This window comes from Podarcis bocagei (genome assembly GCF_964188305.1).
Source record: "Podarcis bocagei genome assembly, chromosome: 6".
Classification (NCBI taxonomy): Eukaryota; Metazoa; Chordata; class Lepidosauria; order Squamata; family Lacertidae; genus Podarcis; species Podarcis bocagei.
Genome location: NC_138130.1, coordinates 35,767,167 through 35,790,408, shown reverse-complemented (window position 1 = coordinate 35,790,408; position 23,242 = coordinate 35,767,167). Strand labels below are relative to the sequence as shown.

At 42.0% G+C, this 23,242-nt stretch overlaps 1 protein-coding gene across 3 annotated transcripts; it reads right to left on the bottom strand.

Annotated features, from left to right (window-relative positions):
- Positions 1-2,287: 2,287 nt before the first annotated feature.
- LOC308588617 (glycoprotein Xg-like) lies at positions 2,288-21,871 on the bottom strand. Of its 3 annotated transcripts, XM_081197147.1 has the most exons (11): positions 21,723-21,871; positions 21,006-21,206; positions 11,282-11,320; positions 9,849-9,890; positions 9,399-9,464; positions 8,690-8,728; positions 7,675-7,743; positions 6,601-6,657; positions 5,736-5,774; positions 4,342-4,461; positions 2,288-3,243 (listed from the first exon to the last, which is right to left on the bottom strand). In XM_081197147.1, exons 2-11 carry the CDS (start codon positions 21,079-21,081, stop codon positions 3,227-3,229), a joined length of 564 nt encoding a protein of 187 aa, XP_081053273.1. In that variant the 5' UTR covers positions 21,082-21,206; positions 21,723-21,871; the 3' UTR covers positions 2,288-3,226. The 3 variants fall into 3 exon arrangements, with proteins under 3 accessions (XP_081053273.1, XP_081053272.1, XP_081053274.1); XM_081197146.1 differs by lacking the exon at positions 21,723-21,871 and having other exon boundaries at positions 21,006-21,444; XM_081197148.1 differs by lacking the exons at positions 21,006-21,206; positions 21,723-21,871 and adding an exon at positions 20,298-20,479.
- Positions 21,872-23,242: the final 1,371 nt, after the last annotated feature.

Genomic DNA, 23,242 nt, shown 5'->3' with positions numbered 1-23,242 from the left:
TCCTGTGGGTGTGCAGAATCGACACAATACAAAACGACAATCAAAAGATTTTAGAAACAAGTCGACGTCATGAAATTATCCGAATAAGTCAAGATAGGGAGAGTTGGAGCGCCTGGACTCTTCGTTAGTTCGTCTTTTCTCATTCCCACCCTTAGTTAAATCGCTCTCCCTAGTCTTGCCTTGGGCGGGGACGGCCTTGTTAAAAATGATCGTTGTGAGTTGCTAGAGTTGGCACTCTTTAGGGTTCATGTGTTCTGCCTCTTGTGTGCATCAAAGAGAGAGAGAGAGACTGCGTAACACTGAGGGGGAAATTACGTGGATGGATGGGGAGGGCAGAGAGAAACTATGTTAGAGTATAAAAAACATAAAATACTTCATAACAAGGGGCCATATTGGAGTCAGTGTGGCATGGTAGTTAACGTGTTGGGCTAACCCTGGAGCACCAGGATTCAAATCTCTGCTCAGCCATGTGTCCCAGAGGGTGACCTTGCACCTCTCTCAGTCAGTCTGCCTCTTAATCTCACTTACCTCACAGTGATGTGAGGATCAGAGGCATACCTAGGCTCCCCTGCGCCATTGGCAAGGAGATATATTGGAGCGCATGGATGGATAGTAAATGTCATAATAATAACCCCAAAGGTAGAGAAGAGGGGCTTAACCTTCCTCTCCCTGTCAAAAGCTCTCCTGGCTGCTATTTGCCTTGAGGGGAAAGTGAGGTGGTTGCCTCAGCAATATATTATGGGTGTCATGCAAAGGTGGCAAAATGTTAGTTATTTAATGTAGTGTATGACAGTATTTTTAAGCCACAGATAGGGAGAAATGTGCATGGTTTTTTTTCCTTCTGTCTCAAGTGCCAGACTGGTTGGGCTGCATTGACACAGCAGTTTATTCCATTTCTCCGAAATTGCACATTATATTTTAGCTTTCACATGACATAAAGGCCTTTTCTGGAAATCTAGTGGAATCTTGTGAAAGTTTAGCACTCATCTCCATATTAATTGGCAGTGGTGGTGGGGTGTGGGTGTGTGTTTGATCTGCAAAATGGAGTGAGGGGGAGATGGTTAAATTCCCCTCCCCAGTGAATAAGGCCCAAATCTGAATTTAGATTCTCCTTCACCTCAATATGGCTGTCTTTAAGCAAAGGAAAGAATGAGGCTCCACCATGAAGCCTGGGCATATCACACACTGCAGCTCCTGAGTCGTATGCTTCATATAGTAAGGATTTTTGCTATCAGATTTCTCTTACATCTCTGCTTGTTGCCTTCAGGCAATACCTGGCCAGAGTTCTTGTTCTTACTTGAGAAAGGAATGTTAATAACCCACAATATTCAAGTGGTGTGTCTCCATGGGAACTAATTGTTAGAAGATTGCTTCCTGACACTGAGAAAGGGTTGTGGGGCACATACCGGTATTTCCCCCTCCCAGATAAGAATGATGGAATCTTGGTTTGCGCATGGAAAGAAATAATAGAAAGGGTGGTTGGTTTTTAATCCAGAGAACAACACAAAGGGCACTTCCAGACTGTCACTGTTGGACAATTTCAGGTTTCACAGTTACATTTAAACTCTCATGCAACAAACGTGTGCCCCTGCTGCTCTCAGAAGTGAGCATAACAACATTTAAAGACAATTACAATATCTGACAAGGGCAATCTAGCCATTGTAAAATAAATTTATATAGCAAAGGAAGTACTTAAGAACATAGCAATTGAACCTTGGTATGAGAATTGGGGTGCTACAACTGCTCACCCTTTTGATGAAATATTGTAGGGTATGAACTTAAGTATCAAAACAAACAGATAAGGAAAGGCTTCTAAGGCACAATGCAAACACCTGGCCTCACTTTAGATGAAAGTCAGGGCTGGGCTTGTTTATTCTAAGAATACCGGTACTTTTTTGAAATATGGCTGAAGACCACACACAAAGGATTCCATCTCAGACTCTCTTTTTTTTACTTTTAATGTGCAGCATATTAATATATTTAAATACTTATTCCATTGCAATAGTTCTTCATTTGGCACAATTGTTCAGGTGCAGTTTAGGACAGAAAGGAAAACAACAAGAACATAACCCCCCCCCCCAATAAATTCTGCAAATAATATACAACTGATACACTAACAAAGATGGTCATGAGAAATCATTATGTATTAAAAATAGACAGAAAAGTCAGGGGTAGGGAAAAATCCCACCACCACTTTTAAATACAATATCCCTAAGCCAGAAACCCCTGAGCCCAACTAGTAGCCTTCATTTTTTTTATCATACCAGACTGACTCCAGATGGGAATGTGCATTCAGAAACATGTTTATTTGTTCACGTGGATCCACATATCTGATTGAGGGTTATTGCTTGCGAGTGAACCCAATGTATTTCATATCTCACAGATACCGATAGATTGCATTAAACACTCACTACCCTGTTCTTCCAGACAATTGACTAAAATCAGAAACCTCAACAAAGTAACATTAGCAACCAAAATAGATCTAAAAAGCAGATTTCACTAAAAAGCAGAAGAAAATAAAATAGCCTTTGCCAAGTGCTTAAGAGCATGCCACCAACAGATAGATCTGGGGAGGTCATTCCATTGCCAGGGCAGCACAACCAATAAAGCCTCATAGCCAGTTGTTATTCACTGAATATCTGGTGCTGGAAACTCCAAGACCAGGGTCTCTGTTATTGATTCTCATACACAGACAGGTTTGTTGGGAGAATGCAGTTTTTCATATGCTCTGGATCTGATGCTGCATTTACTGACTAGGACATCTGCTGCTTAATAAAATATTACCAAAATGCATTAGGCTCATCCAAATAATGAGTAATGTCTGAACTGAGATAAATCACGTCGTATTGTCATTACAAAGATTTATTGATATTCTGATTGTCAGTGGCAAATAAACCTGCATATTGCTCAAATCTACCTCCAGGGTAGCGACCGTGTTCCAATTACTCCCTGAGTAAAACAGAAAATATAGTTGAAAGACTTTCCCCCCCTACAAAGTATGACATTTAGAAACATTTTATGTCATATTAATGAAGAAATCTCGTGTAGTTGTGTGCAATTAATTAGTCTCTAGCTTTGAAATACTGGTTAACAGTTTTCACTCAAGGAAAATGCCATATTATTGAAAACCTCAATGGGAGAATTTATACATAAATGTAACATAGTGCATGAGAGTTTATAGATGATCTTCTGGAGGTCAATATTTCTCAGTTGGTTTCTTGATGGTTTAGACAACTGCCCCACCTAAAATGAAAGATGTCATATAAATTTAAAATAGAGGCATGCATTACCCAAAGTGCAGTGCAATGCAAATACACTAACTAGGGAGAAAACCCCGTTGAACACAATGGGACTTGCTTCCAAATAAAGACAAATGCAGAGGATTATGCTGCAAGCCCTTATAATTTGGTGAAATCCATGCACAGAACAGAGCCTATATGCTCAAAGGAACCATGAATTTGTGTAACCACTGGTTTATCAAACTTTTACATGGCAATTGTATGTGCTATGACTGCACTGGTAATTCTTCCAGTAAACCTGTAAAGTGTGCATTCCTAAACACAGGGATATGCAGTGCCTTTTTTCCCCTTAAAAAAATGTTAAGGGTACTCTCATTTTCCTACTCATATTGAAATACTGCCCCTCAATGTGGCCAAACTTAGATTCACAACATGTTTAGGGGTATGCGTACCACTGCATCCACCCAGAAAAAAAAGCACTGGGGATATGCAATTGTGAGCTTCCAAATGCATGTCCTGGAACGCTTAAGAACTTTATTTCATGTGTGTTTATGATTCCAGCCTTAATGTAGCTTAGAAATCTGGCACGATAGAAGTTGAAATCAGGAAGATTTATTCTAAATGTTAAATAGTATTTCCCAGCTGTAGTATTTCTACTTTTGTAGAAAAGAATGCATTTCCCCCCACTCTCTTGAATCTCTAGTTCTGCTATGGGTAATGCAGGGATTATTCTTCCCACTTCTGTTTGCTTGGAGAGTCAGATATCCCCAGTTATTCGGGAAGAGTCCAGAGTTCAGTGTTAGAGCACACGCCTTGCATACCTAACATTCTGGGTTTAGGAATGTGACTCTCTGACAGCAGAGGTGGGAAATGCCTTAAAAAGAGTTGACAGAGTAAATAGTAAAAGGCAAAACCAGAGGTGGGCAGAAGGAATCTAGCAGTAAATCTCTGGGTGAATTGAAGTAGATTGGCAAGAACAAAGAATCTCTAACTCATCTCTTCGGTTTTGAATTTTCATTGCAAGTGGTTTCATCCATTAGAACCATGATTATTTTTTAGTTCATCATAGCAAATACGTAACTCTTACTACAGTTATTCTTACCTCTCGGTTTGAAACAGTATCTCTTTTTCTTGTAAGCAGTGTAGCCCGCTATTGCCCCACAGGCTAACAGCACAACTGCAATCACAACAGGAGACGAAATCTGAGCTGCCGAACTATCCACTAGAGATAAGGGAAGGAAACACATATTTCTCTTCTGAAATATACGAATATTCTGCTTTACGTATAGAAACTGAACCAGCACACCATGGTAGTTTCACACATCTATATTTTAAAAATTATAACAATCCGTGTCAGGGTGGTCTAGTATTGTTTGTTTACTTTAAGAAAGAGAGATCTGAGTAGAACTGCTCATAATCACAATAAATGAAGCACTGACTGACTACCAGGCTTTGGGAAGGAGGTGTGAGGATCTGGCAGAGTCTTAGAGCCCTCATACCTCCTTCCCAAACCCAGTATCTGCCAGTGAGGGCTGGGGGGCATCAAATGTTACCAAGGGCTACCAGAAAAGGCCACATGCAGACCTCCCTGAATTAGAAGTAAAAGCAGATACACAGGCCACCAAGTGGAGCATGCTCTTGATCCATGTTGGGGACATGCCGTATTTTTCGCCCCATAGGACGCACTTTTCCCCCTCCAAAAATGAAGGGGAAATGTGTGTGCGTCCTATGGGGCGAATGCAGGCTTTCGCTAAAGCCTGGAGAGTGAGAGGCATCGGTGCGCACTGACCCCTCTCGCTCTCCAGGCTTCAGGAAGCTATCCACAAGCCTTGCAAGCCCGGCGGGAGTTCCCGCGGGCTCACAAGGCTTGCGGGCAGCAGCCGGCAGCCTGTCGCCCGAAGCACGGGGAGCCCTCCGGAGGGCTCCCCGTGCTTCGGGCGAGTGTCTGCAAGCTTTGTGCGCCCGGCAGGAGGTCCCGCCGAGCGCACGAGGCTTGGGGCGGCAGCGAGTGTCTGCAAGCCTCGGGCGCCCGGTGGGAGGTCCCGTCGGGCGCGCGAGGCTTGGGGTGGCAGCCTGCAGCCCGAAGCACGCGGAGCCCTCCAGAGGGTGCCCCGTGCTTCGGGCAGGTGTGCGCAAGGCTTGGGGCAGCAGCCACGGGGGGGGGGGTGAATAATTTTTTTTTATTCATTTCCCCCCCCCAAAAAAAAACCCACCGAGGTGCGTCCTATGGGCCGGTGCGCCCTATAGGACGAAAAATACGGTAAATGGTTTCATCCACAGATAACGCCTTCACTTGACTGCTGCTTACTGCAAACCACAACTCCAGGGGCAAATAAATGCCTGAGGCAGCAGACAGGGGACCTCCAGCTACTTTTTATTTGAAATGAACATGGCCAGTTTAAGGCTGCTTTTTAAAAGCCCATTTATCGTAAAATGTACTTTGCTCCATAATATACGCCAACTTTTTAAAAAACAACAACTGTACACCAGCCTTACCAGTGTTGCCACCTTGATTTGAAATGTGGTCATCGCCCCCTGAAATGAGAGACAGCAACAAAAACAAAAACATGATTTTGGGAGGAAGAAAAATAGAGAAAGCCACGCCAAGCTATTTAGCAAGATTTGGTTAAAAATACTCTGCTACAGTTATGCCAGTTATTAGGATGCTAGCTTAACCTTTTGTGCTTTCATTCTGTATCAGCAATAAGAATAAGGATAATACATACTCCTCGGTCAATTACAACTTTTTATAAACTCTTTGGCAGGACATTAATGTGGACATTAAGATGTTGCTAGGCCCCAACACAGGGACGCAGATGGCGCTGTGGGTTAAACCACAGAGCCTAGGACTTGCTGATCAGAAGGTCGGCGGTTTGAATCCCTACAACGGGGTGAGCTCCCATTGTTCGGTCCCTGCTCCTGCCAACCTAGCAGTTCGGAAGCACGTCAACGTGCAAGTAGATAAATAGGTACCGCTCCGGCGGGAAGGTAAACAGCATTTCTGTGTGCTGCTCTGGTTCGCCAGAAGCGGCTTAGTCATGCTGGCCACATGACCCGGAAGCTGTATGCCGGCTCCCTCGGCCAATAAAGCGAGATGAGTGCCGCAACCCCAGAGTCGGTCACGACTGGACCTAATGGTCAGGGGTCCCTTTACCTTTTCCTAGGCTCCAACACAGATCAGCCTCAGCCAATAGCTAAGGATGAGTTGAAGTCCAACAATATCTGGAAGGCCACAGTTTTCCCATCTCTGTTCTATGAATTTCTAAGAGTGCAGCTAAACTAATAATGCTGATGATATGTTGCTATATGTTGAGAGGAGGACTGTGAACCAGTGTGAAGGACCTGAATCACTGTAGGTTACCTGCTGGTCCTGGAGGTGGAGGTCTTCCATCATTGAGATCCAAATCATTAAAATCACCTACAAATAATTAAAATTATGGTATTAGTCTTTTTCTCCAAAGTATCCTTCCCAGCTCTTGCCAGGATGAATGCTAATATTTTGCAAACATCTTTCTTGGCTCAAAGGCAGTAACCAGCCTTCAGCCTATATCAACACCAGGGTTTCCCAAACTTAGGTCTCCAAGTGTTTTGGACTACAACTTCCATCATCCCTAACTAGCAGGACCAGTGGTCAAGGGTGATGGGAACTGTAGTCCAAAAACAGCTGGAGAAACCCTGATCTAGAGCTAGATATAAGAAATGAGCTATCTTTAACCTCAAAGCATCCAGTTGGAGTCTGTTCAAAAGCTACAATACCTAGCAGTCAAACAGACAGAAAATTGCTGTTCTGACAACAACAAAAATAGTACAACAATATATTTTCAAAAAGCACATATACTGTAAGATATGTGCTGTTTTTGCAGAATGACTCTGGTCTTCCCCAACCTGATCTATTCAAGATGTTTTGAACTACAACCCCCATCAGTTACCTCTCCAATAGCCTTAAGAGTGTCTCAAGACAGATCTCCTTATCATCACATCAGTCACTTTGCTCCTAAACTCGGTCCTAATTATCAAAATATATAATTGGGACGCAGGTGGCGCTGTGGGTTAAACCACAGAGCCTAGGACTTGCCTATCAGAAGGTCAGCAGTTCGAATCCCCACGACGGGGTGAGCTCCTGTGGTTCGGTCCCTGCTCCCGCCAACCTAGCAGTTCGAAAGCACATCAAAGTGCAAGTAGATAAATAGGTACCGCTCCGGCGGGAAAGTAAACGGCATTTCCGTGCGCTGCTTGGTTTGCCAGAAGCGGCTTAGTCATGCTAGCCGCATGACCTGGAAGCTGTACGCCGGCTCCCTCGGCCAATAAAGCGAGATGAGCGCCACAACCCCAGAGTCGGTCACAACTGGACCTAATGGTCAGGGGTCCCTTTACCTTTATAGGCAACTAATTGCTTGTTAAACAGCCTTTTGCATTTACCACAAATTATGCTTACCAGAATTAATATGGCTTCCTGGCTGTGGACGTGGGCGTGGGTATGGCTGAGGGTTCGGAGGAGGACCATCTAGAAATGACAGGTACAATTTGAAGAAGTGAAAAATCAAAACAAGGCACAGATTTCTTGTTTGTTTGCTTTAGCCTTTGCTGGGCTTTAGTTCTAGAAATACCTTGAAGGTTTCCATCTTTAAAGGTTGGGCCTAACATGCCCTAACTGGTTTTACAGAGTTTCCTTTTTCTTTTTTAAAGCTTAGTTTAGTTAAAATCAAGTCCTGATGATTATTCCTTTTTAAAAAGTTTACATAAATATCTGTGTTATGTTACAAAAACACAATATTGGACCATAAGGAAAAAAAGCCAATTTACTTCTGTTGATGCTTCTGTGTCGGTAGTGAGAGCACAGATGTGGTAACCACAAGAAGCTCATGTGCACTTTATTATTTCTAAAAGGTATGGATGAAAAATGCAAAACACACTAAGAAGCAAGAGTCTCAAACTTTTTCAATAGGGGATGCAACATGTGAGTCTTCTGATGCAATGCATATTTAAGGCTGTAATCCTATGTACCTTGCCTGAGAATAAGGACTATTGAGCATAGTATGATTTCCAAGTAAACATTCCTAGGATTATAATATCTTGCTTGTATGGTGGTGCAAGGCCTACATACCTTCATAAATTAACTACTCCATTTTTCTGTATTGCATCCTAAATATACCTGAAACTAGACTGAAGGTGTTAACTTGTCAATTTTAATGTTGACCCTGATTTCACCATCACAATGAGTTCATAAATTCATAGAATGCACATGTGAAAAGGCTAAAGTCTGATTCATAACCCTGTTAATCCAGATTACATGGATTTAAATGAGTAATGCAGAATGTGTTTAGATGAATTTAAGTTAAATTAGCATTACAAGTTTAAATCCAACTAATCAGAGTTCATTGATTTGTGGATTTAGCTGAAAAAAATATGAAAAGATTATTGCAAAATGTAGGGGATGGACAAATACTTACCACCAGCACCGAGGGCATCTCCTAAGTGAAAGTCGGGATCTAAAAGAAATAAAAATATATTACAAATGGATGAGCATTATCAGTGTAGATAAAATACCAGTTTTCAACAATAAATGAAAGCATTAAAATAGGGGGGGAATGAACAATTATAACACCCATCCCATGTCTACACCCAGACATTTCATCCCATCGTTTATAATCCATCTTTTAATCTAAAATTGGATAGGGATCCTGCAGCCCTTCAGATATTATTGAACTACCATCAGCCACAGCCACCAATGGTCAGTGATGATGGGAATTGTCCTGCAATGTATGGAATGCCACAGGTTCCCGTTCCTTAAGCTAAAGTTTACATTCATTCTCTCTCTCTCTCTCTCTCTCTCTCTCTCTCTCTCTCTCTCTCTCTCTCTCTCTCTCTATATATATATATATATATATATATATAGACACACACACATACATACACACCACACACACACACACAACTACAACAGTACACAGTGTATTTCAGGGCTGATCTGCTCAAGTCTGACATGTTAAGAGAACATTTTCCCCAAAAAAACTCATAATAGCAGGGAAAACTTAGGATAGAACTTAGAAAAATACTAATCTAATAAGGATTTCCAAAACATTTATGCTTATATAACTCTAATTATCAGAAATAAACACTCATATTTTTTAAGATTTTAAAAGTAAAAATAATTCTTACCATTGTTTCCGTTGCCACCTCCGTGTGGTCTAAGGTCAGGATACAGCTTAGGTCTGGAGTTGCCATCTATTAAACATTTCAAGAAGTGTATCCATGAAGAGAAACAAAATGGAAATCAGAATTAATGCTCCTTTTAAAAACTGTATCCAGTCTTAACTATTAAATTTTAAATCTACCTCATTAACAATGTAAATCATTCATTCCGTTATTTCCTTGGCCACCTGAATGTGGTTCATATATTTTTCTTTCCTTAGCAAGAGCATTGTTTTGACTTCCTTAATTTAAGGCAAGGGTCACTAGCCTTTATAGCACATGAAACACATTTGAAGTTTTGGGAAAGTGCCCGAGCACCAGCCACAAAAATGGCTGCTGTGTGAGTCTGGCATAACACAAAATGTCTACCACATCTAAAAGAGCATAAAAAGAGGGAGTATAATTACAGCAACTCACCCACTGAAGGCTTTTTGGTAGCTGGAGGAGGCTTTGGGGTACCTAACACAATTAAAATTAAAGTTAGTGTATCATACAGCTTATCAAAAGCAGGAACAACTTGATATTACATTTCTCACTCCAAGTGAGACGGTTAAGGTTGAAATTCTATACTCATTTGGCTGCAGGGCAGCACTTTCTTCTTTCAGCTCAGGTGGCAAAATGGGACACACCACTCCTGACCTGTATATACATTGCATTGTGAAATATGATTGGCCTTTTCTTTCAAAGCAGGGGTTGGTAAGTCCAGACTTGAGGGCCAAATGTAGCCACCTAAGCCCCTCTTCCCTGTTCCATGCCATCCTTATGCACTCTCACCTGACTGGAAGGTGTCCTTCTTGAACTGCAATAATGCCTCTTGCTTGCTCGGATGGAAGACGGAGGGGTGTGTGGGTGTGGGTGCGGTGTGTTAGAAACTTCCGACTTTTACATCGCTGAAATGTAGGCTGCCGGGTGAAGATAAGTATTACATTTGCCCAATTTTGCCTCGAGCCCCTTCAGGCACAGTGCCCGGGTGGTTCCTCATGCAGGAATGTGGTCCCTGGACTGACGATGTTCCCACCCCTGCTTTAAAGTAGAAGGAACTCCCAATGGTCTCTCCAGATTTATATTTTGTCACCACCCTTCTCCCAGATAGCAAGTATCTGATGCTGGATACCCCTGATCCAATCAAGAATTGCACTTCGTGGCATGTAAAATTATGTTTAAAATGAAGAATTATTGGGCCAATATCCAACTGCATCTTCTGTAAATCCTCCTCCAAACTCTACTCCTGGGTAAAGAAGGTGCCATCCAGAACCCCAAACTCACTATTTGAGTTTCCCTGTGCTAAAAAAAGGTTGCTATTTAGATAGAAAGACAAGTTTCTAAAAAAACAAACAAAAAACCCCCAAAAACAACAACATGTACACACAATGGCATCTGTTGAAGGATTCTTCTGGGAGGATTGTGCATATGTAGTTCTTTGCATAGGTTATTGGGTGGGAAGGAATAGCAAGCACAAATAGTTTAGGAAAAGTTAGGATATGCATAATTTACCTACATGCTCCTTTAAATCCTAGATTTGGGTTTCGCTTTTGGTCGTGACCAGAAGAGGGAGATCTCCACCAAATCATATTAAACATGTTCTGCCTCTTTTAAAAATTTCTTTAAAAAATAATAACAAGAATTAAAATAAAAAGACTAATCTTGAACTGCAGCATTTGTTTACTTCTTTTAGACCCTTTCGTTAATTGTGTTTTGCTTCTTCAGAAAATCTACCCAGGATTCCACATTTATTTCTGTACAATGATGTCCAGTTTTGCCATTGACTTAAACTGAAAGAGGAGTCACTTCAGTTTGATGTTTAGATGAAAAAAATAATATTCAAAAAAATTTTTTGCCAGGAATCTTACCTTTGTCAAGAGCATCTGCTAAGTCAAAGTCATCATTGCCTATCAAAAGAACACAATAATTTAGAAAGACATTGTAACAGAATGGAAAGCTTCAATCTGCCTTGTCTCCCCAGAATATCTGCCAAGGATTCTGGCCTGCTATAACAACATGATGGCAGACATGTAGCCTGAGCTTTATATAAAATTTGAAAGATTGTGGTTGCTCTGAGTTAAACTAGTCTGGAAGGAACCCAAAATGAACTTTCCCCTCCCCAACTTGATACAGTGGTACCTCAGGTTAAGTACTTAATTCATTCCAGAGGTCTGTTCTTAACCTGAAGCACCACTTTAGCTAATGGGGCCTCCTGCTGCCGCTGCGCCGCCAGAGCCCGATTTCTGTTCTTATCCTGAAGCAAAGTTCTTAACCTGAAGCACTATTTCTGGGTTAGCAGAGTCTGTAACCTGAAGCGTATGTAACCTGAAGTGTATGTAACCCGAGGTACCACTGTATTAGTAAATTTTATTTTCTATTATGTTCCTAATGATTCCCATCACGGAATGTGCCTTCTTCCGCAGCTGTTGCACCCAGGTCCCATGGAAGATGACATGACTGATGCAGTTGGCCCACTTGATTCAAAACAGGAACTCTCAGAAATGAAACATAATGATCTCATTTACAGAATCACACTAGCTTAATTCATCAGAATGAGCATGAAACATGTGATGCAGCCTCTAGAGTCTAGAAAACAGTTTGGCTGCAACTCCAAAAAGCTTGTTTACAAATTCCCAAAGAAAACTTAATGGAAGTGTTTGAAAACAAGTATTCTGGTTTGCAGGTATTGTTTCCGTCCCAAAACAAAAAGGATGTTTTCAATGGTGCCATGATGCCACTGTGCCATCAAGATTTCTTCCTGAAGTCTTGAATTCTCTCCTCCTGTTGCATGGTGGCAAACCTCTTGAAACTAAAGGGACTTTCATAAACTGTGAATATTGGATAGTAGAAGATTATACCTGGCATGCCCAATAACCTGGGAATGCTTAAGATACCCAATCAGGTATATTATAACTGTTTGCTCAGCACAGAGTTCAACTACGAGAGGCAGTAATTCTGGTTTTGTTTCCATTCTCCTCTCTGCTGAACCCTACAATGGCAACACTGGTACTAAGATGGAGGAAGGAAATAGTACCACCCACTGAACTGGTTGTAGTCAAGTGATGGTTGCCTGAAGGCAGACTGCAGTTGCTCTACTAGACTGAAAGTGTGAGGTTGTGTTCTGTTGGTGAAGCAAGCAGGGATTTGAGAAGTTTCTGGGCCAGGATGGTAAAAACTGGGGGTGCCATACAGATTAGAAATAACCATTTAAACTTGGGCCCAAAGCATAACTGAAAAGTGCAATAGAAATGATTAATAATTATATGGATGCAGTGACATTGTTTCATTAAGACCTCTTCCTGTCTGTGCTCTAGTTAATCTGTAGTCTTTCCATCACTCTGCAAGTTAAGCAAATGAGGCATTAGGAAAGACAAAGCACTGTAGCACATAGGAAATGTGAAACGGTGAAATAATTCCACTTTAAGTGCCAATAGAACTGCAGCAGTATAAAATCTGATTGATGTATTCACATAACATTGAGGGGGAAGCAGAATCAAAATTGCTTTTAGCATAGCTACAGTTGCTGTGCAGATCAGGAGACAGCTACTAAAAAACAAAAACAAAAGCTGCTACACTAAAAAACTTTACATTGTTTCTGAGTTGTGATGGCACTGTTTCCTAGCTTTGCTTTTTTTTTTTTGCAACGGATGGGGTGGGATTCTCTAGAGCCTATGCGTTTATAATTCTGGATTGAATCTGAGGCTGAGTAAATACCACATATTTAAAGTGCATCTTCCACCCTACAAAGAATCTTGAAAACTGTCACTTGCTTAAGGTGCTGGGAACCATGGCTCTGTGAGAAGAAAACTACAGTCCCCAGAATTATCGGATGGGGGTACTTTCAATGTATTGTGTGTATGTAGTCTTACATTCATTTTGGATCTGGAAAAATCAACAAGAAGTGATGTTTCTCATCCATTCTTACTTAATAACAATGTCTTCTGAATTGGGAAGAAGCCCAATTCAATGACAAATTCATCTCTCCACACCACATTTTTTTATACCATGAGTACATCACAGTCTCTTGGGAGTTGGACAGCCCTGCCATATATCAACAGATTTTAGATTTTAGTTGCTCTTCAGTGCCCAGCAAATGCCTGATGTTGGGGGTAAAATGTTAATGTATCAATGTGCTAAAAGCCACACAGTGTTGTGAATAAATGTTCCGATATATTTTGTGCATGTGTGGTGAAATTACAGGACCACAGGGTAAGAAATGGCACCTTGAGTTAAGACAGAAAGTGGTGAACCACACTGTGTATCTGGTCAGAACCACAGTGCTTCAATAACAATCAGCCATAATAACCAACAACCATGCCAGCTCCTTAACTGTTCCTCTGAATCTGCCTCTAGAAAATATAATGTTAGGACAGTCTAATAAACTGATCTTGATGCTGAAGTAGTAAGATGTTATTAGATGCCCAAGACCCATCAGTCTTGATCAGCATGGCCAGTGATCAGTGGTGATGGGAGTTGTAGTCCAATACAGTGGCGTGCAGTGAAATTTTTCATAGGAGAATAGTTAGGGCCAAAGGCACTAGCTTGCAAGGGCAACCATTGCTCGCTTTGGACATTGCAACATCCTGACACTGTGTGTGAGAGAGCATTGTGCTCCCCTCCCTAAACTAGGCTTCATGAGCTTTGGGAAGGAGGCACCAGAGGAACATTTAGCGGATTAGCTTAGTTCCCGTAGTCCACTGATGGCACACCACTGGTCCAATAACATCTGGAGGACCACAGGATTCCCATACCCGCCCTAGAGCATCCTTAGATCCCATTGACAAGCCATGAAACGCCTGAGGTCTGGGATCACTCAGTAAATCCCAGCGTGGTGATGCAAGGACAGATTACACTAGAAGCTGCAGGTGATATCATCAGTGTAAAAGGCCATAAGTCAGTAGTAGGCCATTTGCTTTGCATGCAAAGAAAGTCTCAGGCTCAATCCCATACCTGAAAGGCATCTCCAGGTAGGGCTGAGAATGACCAGGATGTGAACCCTAGAGAGCTGCTGTCAGTTGGTGTGCAGACCATACTGAGCTGGATAGAACAATGGGTCTATTAAGTATAAGGTAGTTTCCAGTGCTCCTAATTCAAATGCTTGGAGTAGTGCAGACAGTGAAAATGGATTGGTAAAAATAGTCCTTTTCCGATAACAACAGACAATCTCACCAAAAACATCTCCTCTGTGGAACATCTGTACATACCCAAACAGCAGAGTGCCAGTTTCTTTTTATTACACTGCTTTGTTCCAACAAATCTGTGTTGAATATTTTGAAAAGCCAGCAATATATTCTGTCTAAAGGGAAACTCATACCCTCCAACATTTCACCAATTACTATAGGGACGTCCCATTCCATAATGATAACTTTGCTATTTATACGCCACACATCTTACTGGGTTGCCCCAGCCACTTTGAGCAGCTTCCATATATATATATATATATATATATATATATATATATATATATATATATGCAGGTTTTGGTGTCTTCGGGTGTCTTCCCGTGTAAGAGTTGGGGTGTCTAGGCGACGTTTCGACGAGGTCTCACTCGTCATCTTCAGGCTGGTGCTTTCGGCTTCTTGTTACTGGAACAGAGCAGGATCTCAGTGTTTGAGTTCCTATAAATACTGTTGAGGGGGTGTGGTGTATAGCCTCCAACGTTCTGGGCAGAGAGGAAGTTCCCAGGTTAGTGTGTCTTTTCTTCTTTTGTTCATTAATTACTTGAGGGATATCTTGAGTGATTTCTTGAGTGATATTCTGAGTACCACTTAGGAGGGTCATTAGGTGTGGATTAGTTGCTAAAGCTTTCGTGTCTTGACCTCTTGACCTTGTGAAGAGTTTTTTCTGAGAAGATGGCTGTACTGCACTTAGTTGTGCTCTGGCTTGGCTTCGTGTATAGGGGCGAGCTGTGGTTTTGTGCCCTGTGCCAGCCAGATCTGTGTAGGGATTGCAGGGGGGTGCAGCATCCGGAGGTGCCACTATGGTTTGGCTACTGGATGGTGTCTGTAATTTATCTGTGGAGAGGGTCTGGGTTTGGGTCTGGTGTGGTTGATTGGAGATGGCGTTCTGTGTGCCTCTGGTTCTGGTGTCGGTTTTTGTGGGGAGGGCTATTTTCCAGATGTCTGGCAGGCGGGACGTATCGTCACGCTTGTTCATGTTGTGAGGGTGTTTCTCTATCTCGATGGCTTCCATGATTATTCTCTTGTGGTGGTGTTCCATGTTAAAGAGCAATTTGGAATCTGAAAAATTAATTTCGTGTCCTGTTTCTTTCATGTGTTGGTAAAGAGAGGAAGTTTTTTCTTCTTAAGAGATAGAGAAACACCCTCACAACATGAACAAGCGTGACGATACGTCCCGCCTGCCAGACATCTGGAAAATAGCCCTCCCCACAAAAACCGACACCAGAACCAGAGGCACACAGAACGCCATCTCCAATCAACCACACCAGACCCAAACCCAGACCCTCTCCACAGATAAATTACAGACACCATCCAGTAGCCAAACCATAGTGGCACCTCCGGATGCTGCACCCCCCTGCAATCCCTACACAGATCTGGCTGGCACAGGGCACAAAACCACAGCTCGCCCCTATACACGAAGCCAAGCCAGAGCACAACTAAGTGCAGTACAGCCATCTTCTCAGAAAAAACTCTTCACAAGGTCAAGAGGTCAAGACACGAAAGCTTTAGCAACTAATCCACACCTAATGACCCTCCTAAGTGGTACTCAGAATATCACTCAAGAAATCACTCAAGATATCCCTCAAGTAATTAATGAACAAAAGAAGAAAAGACACACTAACCTGGGAACTTCCTCTCTGCCCAGAACGTTGGAGGCTATACACCACACCCCCTCAACAGTATTTATAGGAACTCAAACACTGAGATCCTGCTCTGTTCCAGTAACAAGAAGCCGAAAGCACCAGCCTGAAGATGACGAGTGAGACCTCGTCGAAACGTCGCCTAGACACCCCAACTCTTACACGGGAAGACACCCGAAGACACCAAAACCTGCATTCCTGTACCCGTGAAAATCTACGAAAGCATATATATATATATATATATATATATATATATATATATATATATATATATATATAATATTTTTTTAAAAAAACTTCCCTTCAGGTGGCTTGAAAGCTGGATAACTCCACACCCTCCAACATTTCTCCAATGAAAATAGAGACATCCTTAGGAAAAGTTGGACTTTCCGGGATGAAATCAGAAACTGAAATCAGGGATGTCCCTGGAAAATTGGGACAATTGGAGGGCCTGGAAACTATCCTGAAAATCTGGCAACATGAGTAGGGTTGTTTTCTAATGACAAAAAAATGGAACATAGGCAGCTTCAGTGAATGAAAAATGGGTAATCATTCTCCTCTCCAGTGATTTTTGCACTGGAGTATCCGTATTTTAAAACTGGAGGAAATAGGATGTGATAAGTGACTTCCTGGATGACACAAGCACCTCATTACTCAGTTCCCTCTAGACACCGTTATCGAGGCAATTTGCATGGTAATCTCAATAGGTACCTCATTACTGGCTTTTGAGCCGTTCTGCAGTTGGAGTGCAGGAAAATGCAACTTTGTGAGGGAAATGGTTCTGTTGACACAGAAGATAGAGGCATGCAGGGCACTCAAAGAAGAATCACACACATACGTTCATGGTTTGGGGGAGCAAAGACTATTATTAGGGCATCAATGATTTAATTCATGCTATATTGAATTTTAATATTCTGTGATTAACAGCCGGAGGAGATAATGAAGCAGAAGGGAGAAAACAGAGAGCAACCACAGTCTCTCAGTATCCTTGCTGCAGTATGAAATTGTATCCTTTGTCTTATCTAAGAATGAGAATTGCAAGGGAATATAGAAATAAATTATGGGGAAACAGGTGGCCCTTTATGCAATATTGTCAATAAAATAACTACCTCCCACAAAAGCAAATTCAGGTAGGTTTTGAGTTTTTATAAAAGAAATGTTGTAATTTTCTGCTAAGTTCTATTTACTTGTGGAATATTATGATCAAAAACAGTTTTGTTGATCATTGTTAATAATGGTTATATTTTTATATATCTCACCACCAAAGTTTGCTTTGTTTATTTTGTTCAGGAGAGTCACCACTACAAAGAAGCAATGATAGACAGATGATAGATGATAGATAGATAGATAGATAGATAGATAGATGATAGATAGATTAGAAAAATGACATTGCAATGGGGGAATGGTGCAATCCTGCATTATTTTTCTTTCTTTCATAGCTTTATCTGTGGGCAAGCACACACAAAAATGTCACACTTCAAAAACTGCTCCAAGCTGCATGGGTAGCAGGATCTGTGACATCACAGGTATTATCAACAGTCAAAGAACAACCAACTGCATTTCTGTTATTGAAACATAGATTGGCAGGCCTTTGACCCTTCCTGTTTTGCGGTCTCTACCCCACTTTAGCTCCTCATTATTTGCTTAGAAGTTACAGAAGCACAGACTTGGAAGGGACCATGGGCCTCATCAAATCCAACCTTGTATTCATGCAGGAACCTTGTAACATATACAATCATGGAAATGCTTTCAGCTGGGTGCGTTTTCCTAAACTGAGTGTGTACTGCAGACAGGAAAAACAGGTTGATCAGCAGCACTGTCAACAACCACTTAAGACAGTGGCTCATAAGCCAAGGGAAGAGAAGACGATGATAAAGAAGAGTGAAAGAGGTTGCTTATGATTCAGAGGCCATGACTAACTTCCAAAAGGATCGCAGGCACAGACTCATGAACATGCCCCTTCCTCGCCAGCAGGTTGTCAACATGATTCATCATCTTGAAGCCAAGAGGTGAGATTGGCATTCATGATGACGTTTAAACAACACTTAAAGATTGGGACTTTGAGGGAAAGGTGTGGAACATGTGACTGCAGTCCTCATGTCAGCTTCTTAGTGCCCTAGGTGTGTATTTGATACTGTGCTTGAAGCAGAGTCTAGTTTGGACCAAGGATAATGGATACCCAGATGTAGATAGTCCAATGAAATAGTTTCCAAAGCAATCAGGATGCATTTATACAGCAAACAGGGCTATCGGGTATATGTGGACCTGAAACAGAGGATTGACAGGACTTCAGTGTGGAGCATGGAGTATTTGGAAATATTCTAGGGCTATGTTTGGCCTTGGGGCGCCTGACATTTTAGGGAAGGGTGGGCACTCAAGTCAAGTGCAAATCAGTAGTATCAAAAATAAGTATTGGTAATGAGGTTTCACTACAAATAGTCCCTCATGAGGACATAACTGAAATCCTAAAGCAGACTATGGATTCTGTCATAGGAGCAATATACATTATTATTATTATTATTATTATTATTATTATTATTACTATTAGTCGGCGTCGTATAATACCACCCTTCATCCAAAGATCTCAGAGCAGTTCACAACATAAAAATACAACTGCTGAATTGAATATGTCCTATAAAATACACCGTTCAATATACATGCTGCTTCTGCATTTGAAAATTGAAGTCTTACCAAGTGTCATAAAGAGGCAACTCCCAGTCTAATTTTTTTGTAGAACAAGAAAGTCCACATACCAAACTTAATGAGATGGTGTGGATTATCATTCTTCACCTACTCGGATGAACTTTCTTCTTCTCTGGAAGACTGTCATCCTTTCAGTCATTCATTAGTTATGTGATAAATTGAAAAGCTTGTCCAGTCCACCAGTTTTCAGGCAATTATCGTTCATTTCAGAAAAACTGGACTAACTTTTGTAAATTAGGACTGTTAGCGTTAATGAATTAAGTTTTAAAATGCATGAGTCAGAAAAACAGCTTGTTCAATAATGCTCAAGACGAAACACTAGATCAGGAGTTTGCAAGCCACATAATAGATCTGAATGGATAATGCACCTATATTAATACAAAGATCACTTATTTTTATGGCCAGAACTTGCATTCCTCTCTCTTCTCCTTCTGGTAAAGACTTTCACTTGCAATTCAGTTTGCAAAGAGCATCTGTTCATTGCAGGCCTTGGGTTGTTTCTGCTTCCGTAGTTTGTAATAGCAAAGCCATGCCTAGGCCTATAATCTTGCTGGATTTTGCCTCCTGCCTCTGCCCTCTCCCTCCATTGCATGCAAAAATAAAAATGCAAACTCATGAGATTACCAACAGATAATTGGTACTATTGGAAGTCTGAACTCATTACATTATGTATTTAAAAAGCTTGTTGGTGCTTTTTAAAAAAAATAAAAATAAAAATATAGCAGTACTGATTATAATGCTAATAAGCAGCTTCCAGATTGCAGTAAAAGGGCTTGACATTTTTTTAAAAATGCAAAATGAATATGACCAAGTTGTACAATCCTCTTTTGTAAGCATTCTGTTTATCCAAATCTGTAATTTAAAGGTCTAATAATTACAGCTGAATACAATTCCGTTAAGTAGACTTTCTAACAGAAAGAGGTGGCCGCCTCAGGAAACTGATGTTGGGTATAATTGGGAGTCGCGGGCGGGTGGCTCACCAAATGTCACCCCCCCCCTCAGTGATGACACCCAGGGCAGGGCCCCCCACCACCTCCCTTTCCTCCACCCCTGGCTCTAACTATCATAGACATGTGTTTGAAAGTTTATTTTTCCTTATTGGAGAAATACGTACATACCAGGGGAAAAAGAAGCCTTATTAAAATCTGAATCTTCTAACCTGTTTGAATTATCTTATTCAGCCATTTTCTTTTTTAGGCACCCCCAGGGTTTTATTTACTTAACAATGTTTACAGACTGTTGTTCAAATGAAGCTTGTTCAGAAGGCAGCTTACAACAACTTAAAATACTTTTTTAAAAGCTATCGTTAAAACAACAAACATGCAAACTGCATACAAGCAAAAGTAAGAAACTGCCATTACCCTTAAATGCCAAGTGGAATGAAATAATCTTCAGATGTCCACTGAAGATTACCATAGGGCATCTTTGGGTATATTAATCCACAACTCTGAAACCAATAGAGAAAAAGACCCGCTCCTCAGGGATGATCTCAACCATCTCACCTTCCTAAAGGAGGGAAGCTGGAACAGGCTCTCGTGAGCAGACCTGAAGGCCCTGGTGGCTTCCTATGCAAATACTCCCTGATACACCCAGAATGCAGACATTCTGTTTGCCAATATGGATGTTTTAGATGTCTTTTCACCAGCCTATGAGTGTCAAGAGATGGGGAGCCATGTTCTGTACCAGCTGCTGCTTCAGAACAATTGTCAAGAGCAGCCCAATGGGTTTAAACCAATGTGGAGATCACAGAGGTAGGAATGTGGGCAAATATCTTCTCTTCCAGCAGCAGGAGGTGGAGCTGGCAAAGTAATATGTTGCGTACAGGGCACTCTTGTCCACATCTACCATCTGATGGTTGGAAGAGCACTACCACCCACACCAAAGTGAGAGAGAGAGAGAGAGAGAGAGAGAGAGAGAGAGAGAGAGAGAGAGAGAATGAGTCTATCTTTTCATCCTAGGCATAAAATGCAGGAAGGACCACATCATCAACAAATTACGAGCCTATTGGGGCTTAATGCTTTATTGACCACCCCATGCCAGATGTGAAAAGAGCCACAAGGGCGTCTTACCTGTGACCATGAGCAGAAAGCAACCTGCACACAAAAGGGCAGCTGCCAACTTCACCATGGCCTTGCTTGTCTTCATTTTGTCTGAAGCGGATAAGGGAGTCACAGCTCTACAGTTCCTTTCCTTGTTTCGTTAAGAAGAAAGACCCCCACGCAGATGATGACTGTATACTCCCATGAACCGCTTGTGGTCTCGCAGGTGTCCTACCAAGAAGCCCACGTCACACGCAGGAGAAAAGGTTTGGAAGGCATCAAAAGCTGATTGAAAAGTATCTCAAACAAACAGTTGGCAGCTGCATTATACAACACCCACATCTGCATCCATTCACCTATGAGCAAGAGGCATGTAGATTCAGGAAAAGGGAGGGATCAGCTGTTTGCAGCCAGTCAAAAAGCACAAATTAAGGCTTTCCCCAGCTCACCTCCCTTCCCACAGAGAAGACATTCAGTGTTCGGAAATAATTGTCATATGATTAAGCAGCCAAGAAGGGTGTGGCATAAGTATGCATTATGCTAATCCCCGGCAGAAGGAAAATGTCTGCGAAGCAAGCTCAACCAACTTGTTGTAAAATCACCAGAAAGCTGTGGGTCACATCTTTGCTTTGCAGAGAATGAGTGCAAAGCGTCAAGGAGGATCCCCTTGTTGAATTCCCCATCTGTTATTACAATAGTTGAGACAGAGAAAGGATGGAACGAAAGCCCAAACTATACACAGGCTACCTGTAAACAAGCTGTCAAAACATGTCCTGGCCATCTGTAGGTGTTGCACTGCAAGAACTTGAAAAGCTCCCTGACTGAAAGCTTGATTCACTCAGCTGCTCATGAATCATATGATTCAACTGGAAAAGAGAGAGCAAGTTTCCTCACATTTTGACTAGCAGCATAGCTTGCATGTGACAAAGCACAGAACAAGAAATAACTTGGAATTAACATGCTGCAAAACAGCAACTTAAGTTGCACATTATACAGCCAACCATTTAGTACCAAGATGCAGGGTGATCATGTAAGATTAGTTTTGAGTAGGCATGAGTAGTTTTGGCAGGGTTATGCTTTCCGATAATGCTGCCCTCTTTAAAAGATTAACAGTGTTGGATATACTGCTGTGGAGAGTCAAGCCATGTTTGTCTTCAGTGCATTTTATTATATGTTGTTGTTGTTGTTTAGTTGTTTAGTCATGTCCGACTCTTCGTGACCCCATGGACCAGAGCACACCAGGCACTCCTGTCTTCCACTGCCTCCTGCAGTTTGGTCAAACTTATGCTGGAAGCTTCGAGAACACCGAATTGAACACTGGAAGTAGTAGTTGCTGTAGGGTGGGGCAGGTCCAGCATGAATGTGGTCATGTACTTATCCATGGATTAGTTTTGGGTGCAGGACTGAAAGACAACTTGCCCAGAAGTCATGTAGGGTGGTCACTTTTGTTGTTGTTGTTGTTTAGTTATTTAGTCGTGTCTGACTCTTCGTGACCCCATGGACCAGAGCACGCCAGGCACTTCTGTCCTCCACTGTCTCCCGCAGTTTGGTCAAACTCATGCCGGTAGCTTCGAGAACACCATCCAACCATCTCGTCCTCTGTTGTCCCCTTCTCCTTGTGCCCTCCATCTTTCCCAACATCAGGGTCTTTTCCAGGCAGTCTTCTCTTCTCATGAGGTGGCCAAAGTATTGGAGCCTCAGCTTCAGGATCTGTCCTTCCAGTGAGCACTCAGGGCTGATTTCCTTCAGAATGGAGAGGTTTGATCTTCTTGCAGTCCATGGGACTCTCAAGAGTCTCCTCCAGCACCATAATTCAAAAGCATCAATTCTTCGGCGATCAGCCTTCTTTATGGGCCAGCTTTCACTTCCATATATCACTACTGGGAAAACTATTGCTTTTACTATACTATTTTATTATATATATAGACATAAACATATAGACACCCCCACAGTCTTTCCTGCAAGGAAATCAATGCTGAGATACATATTTCTCCCCATTTTATCTTCACAATAACCCTGCGAGGTAGGCTAGGTGGACAGATACAACTGGCTTAAGATCATAAAGGTAGCTACAATCCAAGGCCACTAGCCATGTGTGATGGCCTGGGGCTCGGGCTCAGGCTCGGAACCAGAGGAGACTCAGTCTGCACTGGATCCTTTGCCTCAGGCATCATCTGAACCAAGTCTGAGGCCTGATCCTGAAGAGTCCCAGTCTGCAAAGGTTCCCCTGCAACAAACACCAGCTGGGCTGAGTCAGGGGCCTGAGC